The 11201-nt window shown below is 55.9% G+C and overlaps 1 protein-coding gene across 1 annotated transcript in view; it reads right to left on the reverse strand.

Annotated features, from left to right (window-relative positions):
* The window catches only part of SRF (serum response factor), a 37424-nt gene extending 35494 nt beyond the window's left edge, over positions 1 to 1930 (reverse strand). Inside the window, 2 exon segments of the mRNA XM_037896271.2 lie at positions 1233 to 1620; positions 1622 to 1930. Coding sequence (XP_037752199.1) covers positions 1233 to 1620; positions 1622 to 1758 — 525 coding nt within the window. The 5' untranslated portion in view covers positions 1759 to 1930.
* Positions 1931 to 11201: the final 9271 nt, after the last annotated feature.

Here is an 11201-nt window from a genome sequence, read left to right on the forward strand (position 1 = left end):
CTGCAACGGTCAGGACTCTAGAATGCTCTCCCCAGCTGGGTCAGTCAGCGTTTACACTGGGTAAAGCACTAGGATGCTTATGGCAAGCATACCCCCTCTCACGGGATACAGACCCTCCCTTTCTCAGAAGGTTTCAGCTAGCGCTGAACCCCGTGCGCACAGCTAGTCTAGAATAGGAAAATTGGTGGGGATTTACATCCTGTTCGCAAATCCTTCTTAGACAATGTTCTGAATACTACTTAGCCCCTTGTGTGTAAACAGGATTTAGACACCTTTAAAAACATCTTCCTTCCTCACGATCTGGGGAGAGCCCTGAAACATCAACAGTTAACACACGTTTCCCTAGGCGCTGCACGTTGGCAGTTTAGTACCCGGCCAATACTTGGCCCAGCTGTGATATGACTGGTCTCCTTGAGGCAAGAGACTATCATCATCAATCATGTTGACTACAGTAGGGCCTAAGGGCCACCCAAGTTGGCTCATCAGTATATCTGGTCACCCAAGTATCTCTAAGTATTTTCAGTGGTCCCATCTCAGCACACTAAAGCCAACCCCTCCTATTAACCCTACACTGGGCTTAGCCTCCATCCCACAAGGGTGACTCTGCAGCCCCTTCCACTCACCAACCAGCGTGCCAGCCTCGGTCTAGCCCCCACGCAGGTTCAAAGCCATGCCAGGACCTTACCTGGCCCAACAGACCCCGCTCAGCAAAGCCTTGGAGAGAAAGTCATTTTCTGGTCCCTGCTTCGGAAGGGGGAGAGGTGACAAGTCCCAGCTGTCACTGAAGACAGCCACCCCGGTGCCCCTTTCCCACTCCTCCCCGGGGGGCTCCCTAGCCCGGAACCCGATCTGACCCCGGGGGCCGGCTCCCTGGGGTGGGGGGGGATATTCCCAGGGGATCCCCCTCAGCACCTTTACAAGCCGCAGCTCCAGGCCCGGGGGCTCGCAGCGGGGTCCCTCTGGGCCCCCACCTTCCTCCAGACACGCCTTCGCACGCCAGGTAGGGGGGCGCACGGCCCCCCCCCGTGTCCCGAGCCGCCCCCGACCCCACCCTCCGCTGTGACCCCACGAGGGGACCCCCCTCACCCCCAGCCTCTCCCCCCCCGGCGGCTGCGGGGGCCCCTCTTCCGCAAAGGCCCGGGCCGCCTAGCCCGGCCCCACCTTCCGCCTGGGAGCTGCGGGCGCGCCCCGGCCCCCGGATCCCGGCCCCGCCGAGCCCCCCGGCCCGGTACCTTCTTCATGATGCCGGTCTTCCGCTTGCTGAACGTGGTGTAGCGCCGCAGCTTGTTGTCGATAAATTCCATCTTGATCTTGACCCGGCCCCGGGTCTTCTTGCCGGGCTTGGCCCCGCTCACGGCCCCGCTCACCCCGCCGTAGCCCGCGGCCGCCGCCGCCGCCGCCGCCTCGGGCCCCACCACCACCCCCAGCTCCACGTCCCCCAGGCTCCGCTTCAGGCCGCGCCGCTCGCCGCTGCCCAGCTCGTCCTCTTCCGCCGACTCCGAGTCGCCCTCGCTGCCGCTGTAGAGCGGCCCGGCCCCCGCCGCCGCCGCGTCCCGGTCCCGCTCCCGCTCGAAGCGGGCCCCCGCCAGCCCCGCGCCGTTGCCAGGGCCGCGGCCCCCCCGCCCCGCCGCCGCCGCCGTTCGCGCCGCGCGGCGCCCCGGCCCCAGCCCGGCCCGAGGCGGCCCGGGCCAGGGCCATGCCGGAGCCGCGGGCCAGGGCGGCCGCGCCGTTGCCGGCCCCGGCCTGGCTGGGTAACATGGTGCCGCGGAGAGCGAGCCGCGCAGGGACAGCGAGGGCGGGTCAGGCCGGCGCTGCCATGGGCCCCGCGCCGGCTGCTCCGGCCCGGCCCCCGCCTCCGCCTCCCGGCCTGGCCCCGCTCGCTCGCTCGCTCCCGCTACAGAGGGATCCGCTCCGGCCCGCCGCCCGCGCGCCGCTGGGCCCCCATATAAAGCGATACAATGTTGCCTTTTATGGCGAAGCCGCTCCTTATATGGCGCGCGCCGGCGCCTCCCGCCCATTGGCCGCCCTCTGGCGGGCCTCGCTCGGCATTGGGCGAGGGCGGGGGGGCCGCGCGGCGCGGCCCATTGGCCTAGGGGGGCGGGGCTTGATTTGCATACATTCCTGGGGAGCTGCGCTCACGCTCGACGTCAGCCGGAGGGGCCGAGGACAGAGGGAGGCTCTTAAAGGGCCAGAGCCCCATGAACGCATGCGAGGCGGTAGCGCGGGCCTGGCCTGGGACAGAGCCGGGCCAGGCCGGAAACGGAGCGAGGAGAGGCTGGGGTCGCGCAGGAGGGGGCGGGGGGAGCTCAGGCCAGGCGCAGTGGGGCTGGAGGCCTCTGCCCTGGGTTATTCCTAGTCCCTGGCCCGGGATCCGGACAGCAGGGGATTTGGCCCCGTTTATTGCCCAGCCTCGCCAGTGGTTGGTGAAGGCTTCTGGCCTTGGGAGCCACCCCGCTCACACTGCCACCCAGGGATTTCCTTACACCCCCACTATGCGGGTGTTTAAACCCCCCCAAATTTCCCTAACACCCCCCCCCCCCAGTTTTGTGAACTAGTTACATGCAGTGTTGCCAATTTAGTGATTGTACATTTGAATTGAAACATTAATACAAACTTTAAAAGCATATACAGGGTATGATAACATACGTGTATCTGAAAAAGTATCATAGATTTGAAACATAGACTAGCTTCCTTGTACCGCTGTTTATGACCATGTCAGTGCATTCATTTCGGTGATGTTGGCCACCCTAATAATTTCAAATTATAATTTGTAAGCAGGGTCTAAAGGAGCTCTCCCGAACTGCTAGTGAGGGACCGGAAAGGCTTCAGGGCCAGGTTGTATTTACATTCACACCTAATCTACCTAGGTATCCAGCAAACAGAGCTGTGTTGCCCAAGTGATAGATTTTGGCTGGGGTTGGGTTACAAATTACTTGAATGCGGGGGGGAGGGGGCATAATGAAATGTTGTTGGTCTTATTGTTGGAGTAAGGGCAGTAGAACTGTACTTAGCCTCTGCTGATTGAGGGCATCAAGAGAGAGGGTGGGGACAGAGTGTTTTGCTTGATAGTCTACCTGAGTCTCCACTGTTTAAAGACAGCGCTGATTAGGCTCCATAGATCGTCTTTGTTTTAAGTGACCACTACAGCTGAAATCACTGATAATCAGGTCTAAGCGCTTAGACCTGCTGTGGGACAGGGTTTCTGTGGAAGCGACGGCCCAGTCTGCACTAGCAGCGTGGTTCCCCCACGGAGAGCTCAGCTGAAATCACTGAGAGCTGGGTAGAGCTGCAAGAGACCAGCTCACAGGGGTCACAGTGGCAGCAGAAGGTGACAGCGCAGGGCCATTGGCAACAGAACAGTGGAGTGAACGGTGGCACAACAAACAGCAGTGGCCAGAGCGAACAGTGAGCAGCTGGAGGAACGAGCAAGGGGCCTTCTTGCCCCCACCTGGGAGGTGAACTCACGTGAAAGCACCTCTGAACTCTGAGTCTCCACTGACCAAGGACAACACCCGTGACATTAACATTAACACCCATTAATGGGGCTGTTAAGAATGCTGGAGACACAACACAGTTCATGCGAACACACATGGCCGTGGCATCCTACTTTCTGTTTCAGCAAGAGATACCGCACACTACGAACTGGAGGCCAATGGTAAGTGCATTGTCACTTGTTCATCCTGAAGTTGAACACTGGTTCCGAACAAGACCAGCAAATGCTCACTATCTTTCTGCACGAAACTCAACTGACTGGCTAGACACATGCGGTGCAACAGTGAAAGACTCAACAGTTGAAAAAGTGAAGAACTCTCTCACCACATTCAAAAAAATTGCATACATGGCTGATGAACGCACCAGTGCAAATGGTCACCAAGTACTAAATCATTGTGTACGTTATCTTGATGTCCGGGGTAGGCCAGTAGATGCATTTCTAGATGTTCAAGTTATAGAAGACGGATTGGCTGCATCTGTGACAACCCACATCTTAGAAGAGTTAAATGCTTGTCAGTTGGATCCCAAACAGATGGCTGCTTGTGCATTTGATGGAGCTGCAGACTTCTCTGGAAGACATGGTGGAGCACAAGCTTTGCTCAGAGAAAAGTGTAACCCTAATCTCTCCTATACACACTGCAGAGGCCATCTACTCCAACTAGCACTAGTACGAGCTGCAGACTCTTCAAAAGACATTTAAAAAGCTATAAATGCAATGTCTTCATTATGTTCTTTTTTCAAAAAGAGTCCAAAAAGACTGAGTATCTTCGAAAACATCGAAGATACACTGGGACTGAAGTTCAAATTAGTCCTACCTGGAAAAACCCTCTGGCTTTCTCATGAGCCATCCTTGGCTGTTGTCTTAAAATTATTCTAGGCATTATTACTGGCTTTGGAAAGTATCTACCAAGATGGGATGGATCTAAGTAGTGACGCTGGTGGATTACTTTTGCTACTACATTCAGAGAAGACTATTGCCGTTCTCTCTCTTGTAAGTCTACTGTTGAAACCACTTGGGTCATTAAACAATGCCATCCGGGCATCTGCTACAACAGTAGTAGATCTTTGTCCAGCAAAGCTTGTCCAGAAGCTACATTTGGATCAATCCGAGAGCTATCCATTGAAAAAGTACTGGAAGAAGCAAAGACTTCAGCCCAGAAGTTGAGTAATGAAGGCATTTATATTGAATCCTTAAGTGAAGAGGACAAGAAGTGTTTGTTAAGACAACTGAAAAAGTACACAGACTTGATTCTTAAAAATCTACAACAGCAACTTCTAGATTCTACTCAACCGCTACGTAGCTTTTACAGACCCCTGTCCTATAAAACACCGACAGTTGAGTGGAGTGAGGCACGAACAGCCATGGGGCTGCCGTGTGCTCGGGCCAGAATAGAGAATTTGAACTCAGAGTGGAATATCATACGACGAATGAATGAAGGTTCGACTTCAACTTCTTTTTTTTTTTATCATTGCTAGTGGCTTGACCCGATCTTTGTGCTCTGTTTCCTGGGCTGACAGAAGTAGGAATTCATCTCTCGCTGCTCCCAGTCACAACAGCTACAGTTGAGCGTTCTTTTTCATCATTGAATAGAATTTTGTGTTTTGAAAGAAGTCGTTTTATGCCCATTAGTTCATTCACATGATTAGGCAGATCAGTTGAAGGACTGGAAGTACCGGACACACGAGAAGCCACCAAAGATGAACGCATTGCATTCAAGAAGTTTATTAACAACTTGTGCAAAATTATAACAAGAAACCAAGAAGGATGAAGATGTCATGCTTCATAGAAGGCTTGAGTAGCCAACTTTAATTTGTGTGATGATTTTAAAATCTAATAAAATGGTCATGAAACATTTTTCAGTTTTTACTATGGTGCCATACAGCCCATCTTCACCCTCACGGTCTCACCCCTCATCGGCCCTGACCGCCCCCCTGTAAATTTGAACACCCTCCCACAATTTCCATTCCTGGGGAAAACACTGCCTCCACCCCAGTGGATGCCTAGAGGGTTGGGCCGGCACTTTCCAGTACTAAAGACCTGCCATGAGCCCGTCAGCGGAGCTGAAAGCAGCCACTGCCCTCCTCTTCCGATTGTCCAGCAACCTCTCACATCCCTGTTTCACCAAGTCATGCCAAGGTTTAATGTTTGATTAGCCTGTGGAACTCAGTACCACAAGATATCACTAAGGCCAGGAGCATACACAGGTTCAGCAAACAACTGGACATTAATATGCACAGGAACGTCCACAGTCACCATAGACAACATGAAAATAAGGGCCATAAACGCTCATTTCAGGGCAGAAGGCAGCCACAAACTGATGGGGGCCAGGAGAAATTCCCCAGGTGGGCAGCTTATTCTGAAGCTGTCCACTCTCAGGGTTCTCCCACCTTCCTGTGAAGCAGCTGATCCTGACCACTGGTGGAGACAGGCTATCAGAGTAGCTGGGCCCTGGCTCTGACCCAGCCTGGCAGTTCCTATGCCAAGGCTTATACAGCTAGATACAAAGGTCTGGCTTCATATCCTGCCTAAAAACAGTGGGGAGCTAGAACCCACGTATCCCATGTGTTTCACACAAGGTCCTTTTATTTCTTTGAGACTTAAATGGTTACCCTACAACCAGCTAAAGACAGCAAAAAAGGGGGCCCCGTTTCCTTTCCCTCAGCATCCTCAAGGATAGCAGCTATCTTTGGGGTGGGGAAGTAGGGGCCCCAACTCTCTGTCCCATTCCTCCCCCACTCAGCAGAACCAGTCACCCCCATATTGCATCCTTTTTCTAGCACAGGAAGGGGAAGAATAGGAGGGGCTGGCTTCCCACGGTCAGTCAGGGGAGGGGGGCAGGGAGAGGAGGGGTATCCCAAGGGAGAAGTGCTATAGGATGGGAAGCTCCACAACAGAACCTAAGCTAGGGGCCCCAGCGGCAGGGGACAGCCAGCATATGTATCATTCATGCTAGGAGCAGGAGTGGGATAACTCTCAGCCACTCTAGGGACAAGGGCTGGGACTGCAGAGGGTACAGAGACCAGAGGAAGGGAACAAGCCAGCCCTCCCCTGGGGGTGGGCCACAGGGAACAGGTCAGATACAAGAGAGACTGCAACAGAGATGCTGCTTCCCAAGAGAGGCCAGGAGAGTTCAATGGGGGCGGGGGACATAGAGAGAGGATGGACTGTCCGACTCCCTAGTTTGAGCTTGTAACAGGCTCTTACCTCCTCCAGCATCTGACCCTGCTGCTCCCACCCCAATAACATCAAAGGGAATCACAGCACCCACCACCCTTGTTTTCGGAGGGAGGCTGGCTGAGCTCCATCACACTCACCAGGACACACACACACTTCCCCCAGACTTCTTTGCTGGCTCCCATTCCCCAGGCCCTCTGCCTGGGAGCCAAGGCTGGCCTCTGGGCCAGCAGTAACACACCCAGCCCTCCTGCCCTGAGCTCAGGCTGCCCCTTACATCTCCCAGCAGAGCTGGTTCTTGGTCACATGTTCCCATCACAGGAGCCCTGGTCTCCCTCCCTTCACCTGGGGAGGCCGGCTACCCCAGCACAGGTGAGGCTGAAGTCACCCCCTTAAAGGGCTAGCTCAGCCTGGGACAGAGCCCTCACGGTAGCCACGCGAGAGCTCCTCTTGAGTCCACAGCTCACTGCCTGGAGAAAGAGAGAACCGCCCCTAGGTCTGGCTAAGCAGCCAGCCGGGGCTGAGGGGTTATTGGAGCATGGCTCTAATCTCTAGGCTAGTTCTTTTCCCACCGCTGCTAACTGTAATCTCCCCTTTCCCTCACCCCGTGCATGAGAAAGGGACCAAGCAGCCTCGGAAAGGGGCGGGGGGTCCTTTGTCTGGGCAGCAGGAGAGGCAGGTAGGAATGGCCTCTTCTGGTACCCAACCCTCTGACACAGGGGAGAAGGAGCCCTCTGTCATGCTTGGGAATGAGTGCAAACTGCACTGGGGAGCACAGCGCTGCTTGGGACTGCTCACACAAGGAAGCCCTTTATAGGGCCCCACAGAGGAGAAGGGGTGAATGAACCCCACTGTCTTACACAAGCTGAGGCTTGAGCATCAATTTGGGCTGGACCTTCCAGTGGAGGTGTGGGGCTGTACCTGGAGTTACATGGGAAATGCCAGACACTGAGGCCTCAGCATGACTGTGGGGTAGGTGTCAGCATTCACGTCCCAGCAGAGATCCTGGCCCAGAGCCCGTTGACTGCAGTGGCATCGGGACAAGGCCCACAGTGGGCAGGGCTGTTGGAAAGCCCATGGATCTCATGGCACTGGAGAGGACGGGGGCCTGCTGCTCTCTACTCCCTGGGGAGAAACAGCAGCAGGGCAGCGTGGGAGAAATCATGGGCTTGGAGGGGAGTGAACCGCTCACCACCTCACCCCTCGGGACGCAGGCTCCTGCCCCAGCACAGAGCCGAGAGCCCCTTCCCTAGCTGAGCGCCGGCCTTCCGGGCGGCAGACAGGGTACGAGCAAGGTGCAGTCGCTCCTGCCTGCCTCAGGAGTTGCCCAAGACTGTTCAGAGGCTCCTGGAGGCTCAGATCCCTGAGCTGCGGGCAGAATCCTGGCCCATTGTAGCTTGTGCAAGATGTTCCCTTGACTAGGGAGGCGGGCAGGCTGCTGGCCTGGCTGGGCTGCATGGCAGGACAGCCCCTGCCATTGCCGTGTGTCCCGGTCTCACTCCATCTCGTGCCCTGCCCCCACCTGCCTCCTTGCAGGAGCTGATGGAGAGGGAGAGGGGGCTGAACCATTCCGGGGCTATCTGGCTGGGATGGGGTTGCTTGGTACCTCCCTGCCAGGCAGTAGCATTACCACCCCCGTGCGAGCGGTATGAAAGCCTAGACGGGGCCTCGGACTGTGCAATCCATTCACGATTCTGAGTGATGGGCATAATACAGCTTCCCAGGCTGGGAACGTGCAGTCCGGGGCCAGGCCTGGCAATCCGAGCCCTGGGGACGGCGTGCTGGCGTTAGACAGAGGGCACTATTCCACGTACTAAGTGTAACGACTGCGGGCGCACCAGCCGTTTTCCATACACTGGTCGCGAGGTGCTGCAGTCCCAGCTGCCGACTCATGGGCAGGGCAGGATTGCTGTGGAGAGGTTCCCACCATTTCTCCTGAGGATGGGTCCCCTAGCTGCAGTCCTGCCGGGGAAGAGGTGTGTATTGATGGCTTGGCGTGGCAGGGTCTGAGACAGAGAGCGATTTCATGGAGACTCTGCCTCAATGTGTGGCTCAGGCAGCAGGGAGAAGCGAAGTCCAAGGAAGCTAGAGGTATCGTTTTATCGCCTTAAGCTGCCTTGCGTCCACCTACGTGTCTTCACTTAAAATTCTCTCCCACCCACACAAGTGCCCCTTTGCAGCGACACGGTAATGCTGCCTCTCCGAGGAGCCTTGAGCCATGGTCAGTGTGTTGAGGTCGAGACAGCACAAGTGCAGACACTGCGTAACCTAAGTCATCACTAACAGTTTTCCAGCTGCTGTCCCACAATGCCTGACAGTGACCGCTCTGGTCACAAGTCTGAACTCCACTGCTCAGGGTCACGGAGATCAGAAATCTCCCACCGCCGCACCTTTAAAGCCCTGCAGATTTTGGAAATGTCCAGCGTGGTGAGCACACCTAGCAGCTCTCCACTGTTGTGTGCAACTGCCCAGCTGACCATGCTGGGTCCATGCTCCAGATGCGCTCCAGCTGGAGCAGACAGGAGATATTGGATCTCCGGGGCCTGTGGGGAGAAGCGGTTGTCCGGGCCCAGCTACAGACCAGCCATAGACACATGGACATCTCCCCGGGGGGGGGGGGGGGAGGCAGGAGAAAGGGTACAACAAGGGCCAACGGCAGTGCCAGGAAAGCCAAGGAACGGTGGCAGGCCTATCAGAAGGCCAAGGAGGCCAACAGTTGATCTGGTGCAGAGCTACAGCCCTGCCGCTTTGGACAAAGAGCTATGTGCCAGAGTTGGAGACCCCATCACGCCCCTGCCGACCACCGGGGATTCCTCCGAGGAGACTGAGGCACTGGTCCCTGGCATGGCCAGCGGGTAAACGGAGGAGGAGGAAGAGGATGGGGAACATGTGATGCTAAGTTCCCTTTAAGCTGCCTGGCTGTGCAGCAACCTATTAAGTGCTGCGGAGATGCTCAGGCTGCGGCAGAGATGCCTCTCCCCCAGCACCAGACCTGCCGCCTGTCTCCGCCGGCCCTAGCCCTGCCCTGGACGTGCTACAGCCAGGGGAGAGGTGCCCCAACCCAGGCCGGCCACTCCACCTCCACCCCAGCAGCAACTTTCCCCCTTTGCTGCACAGATATTAAGCAGGACGCAGCAGGCAGCTATAATCACTGGGATGTTTTTTCACTAAGATCCAGTCTTGTGAGTAAACCACATCAGCGTCCCTTCAACCTACCAAAACCAAATTCAGTTGTCATTCGGCACCTGCTGAGCTGATAGCTGAATCTTTCCTTGGTGCTATCAGTTTAGCAGGTGTACGGCTTCATGAACCAGGAGTAGCCTGGGTCCCTCAGAATCACTATTGGCATTTATACATCGGCAATGGTAATCGGCTGACTGGGAAAGAAAGTCCCTGCTTGCAGCTTTCTGAAAAGTCCTGTGTTCCTAAAGATGCGAGCGTCATGCACCTTCCCTGACCAGCCCATGGTGATGTGGGTGAAGCATCCCCATTGATTACCAACAATTGAACCACCATAGAAAGTAGCTCTTTCTGTCGATGCCCTCTGTGGCAAAGCGGTTTGGTGCCAAAATAGGGACGTGTGTGCTGTCTATTGCTCCACCGCAGTTTGGGAGCCCCACTGCTGCAAATTCACCCACTATGTCTTATACATTGCCGAGAGTCACAGTCCTGCGTAGCAGGAGACGATTAATGGCCCTGCACACTTGCATGACGATACCCCGCAGTGGATTTTCCAGCTCCAAACTGATTTCCCACTGACCAGCAGCAATCCGGCATTGCAAGTTTCCACAGTGCACTCACCACTCGCTTCTCCACGGTCGGTGCAGCTCTCGTGCTGGCGTCCCTGTGCTGGAAGGTTGGGGCGAGCTCGGCTCACAGATCTAGGAAGGGGGGGTTTCTGCAGCTGCTGCTCGTCGTCCCAAACCTGCATCGCGATACGATCCCACCCACCGGTGCCTGTTTCTCAGGCCCAGAAGCAGCGCTTCACCATCTGCAGCTGCTCCATGAACGCCACCAGCAACCGTACCTTGGTTCTTGCTATGTCCCACAGCAATCCATCCTCCAAGGAATCGTCACGTTCCCCCCTCATGTGGTTCTTCGTTCGGCTCTCCAAAAACTGGAGGGTCGTGTGTCATAGAATCATAGAACCAGAGGGTTAGAAGGGATGGCCAGGGTCATCTAAGCCCCTGTACTTGCAATGCGTGTGAGAATAGTGCAGAGCTGCGCAGGCTCCAGGCTTCTGTTGGAGATGGCAGATAGTGAGGAGGCCACAGGGGCTCCTGTGATTTTTTTTAAAAGGTGTGAAAAATATGGATATAGGTGACATTATGGGATGGAGACAATTGTATGCTGGGAAGTTGACCCCTGGCTCCCAGTCACCCCTGCGCGACTCATTTCTGCCCTACCATGCATTGCCAAAACCTTCCATAAGAGTGCACTGGATAGGGGTGGGTTGCATGCTGGGATATCTACCCATGGTGCACTGCACATCGATACAAGCTCTTCTGGTGAGCGCTGACTCGAGGAGCCAAGT

Source organism: Chelonia mydas, chromosome 3 (genome assembly GCF_015237465.2).
Source record: "Chelonia mydas isolate rCheMyd1 chromosome 3, rCheMyd1.pri.v2, whole genome shotgun sequence".
NCBI lineage: Eukaryota > Metazoa > Chordata > Testudines > Cheloniidae > Chelonia > Chelonia mydas.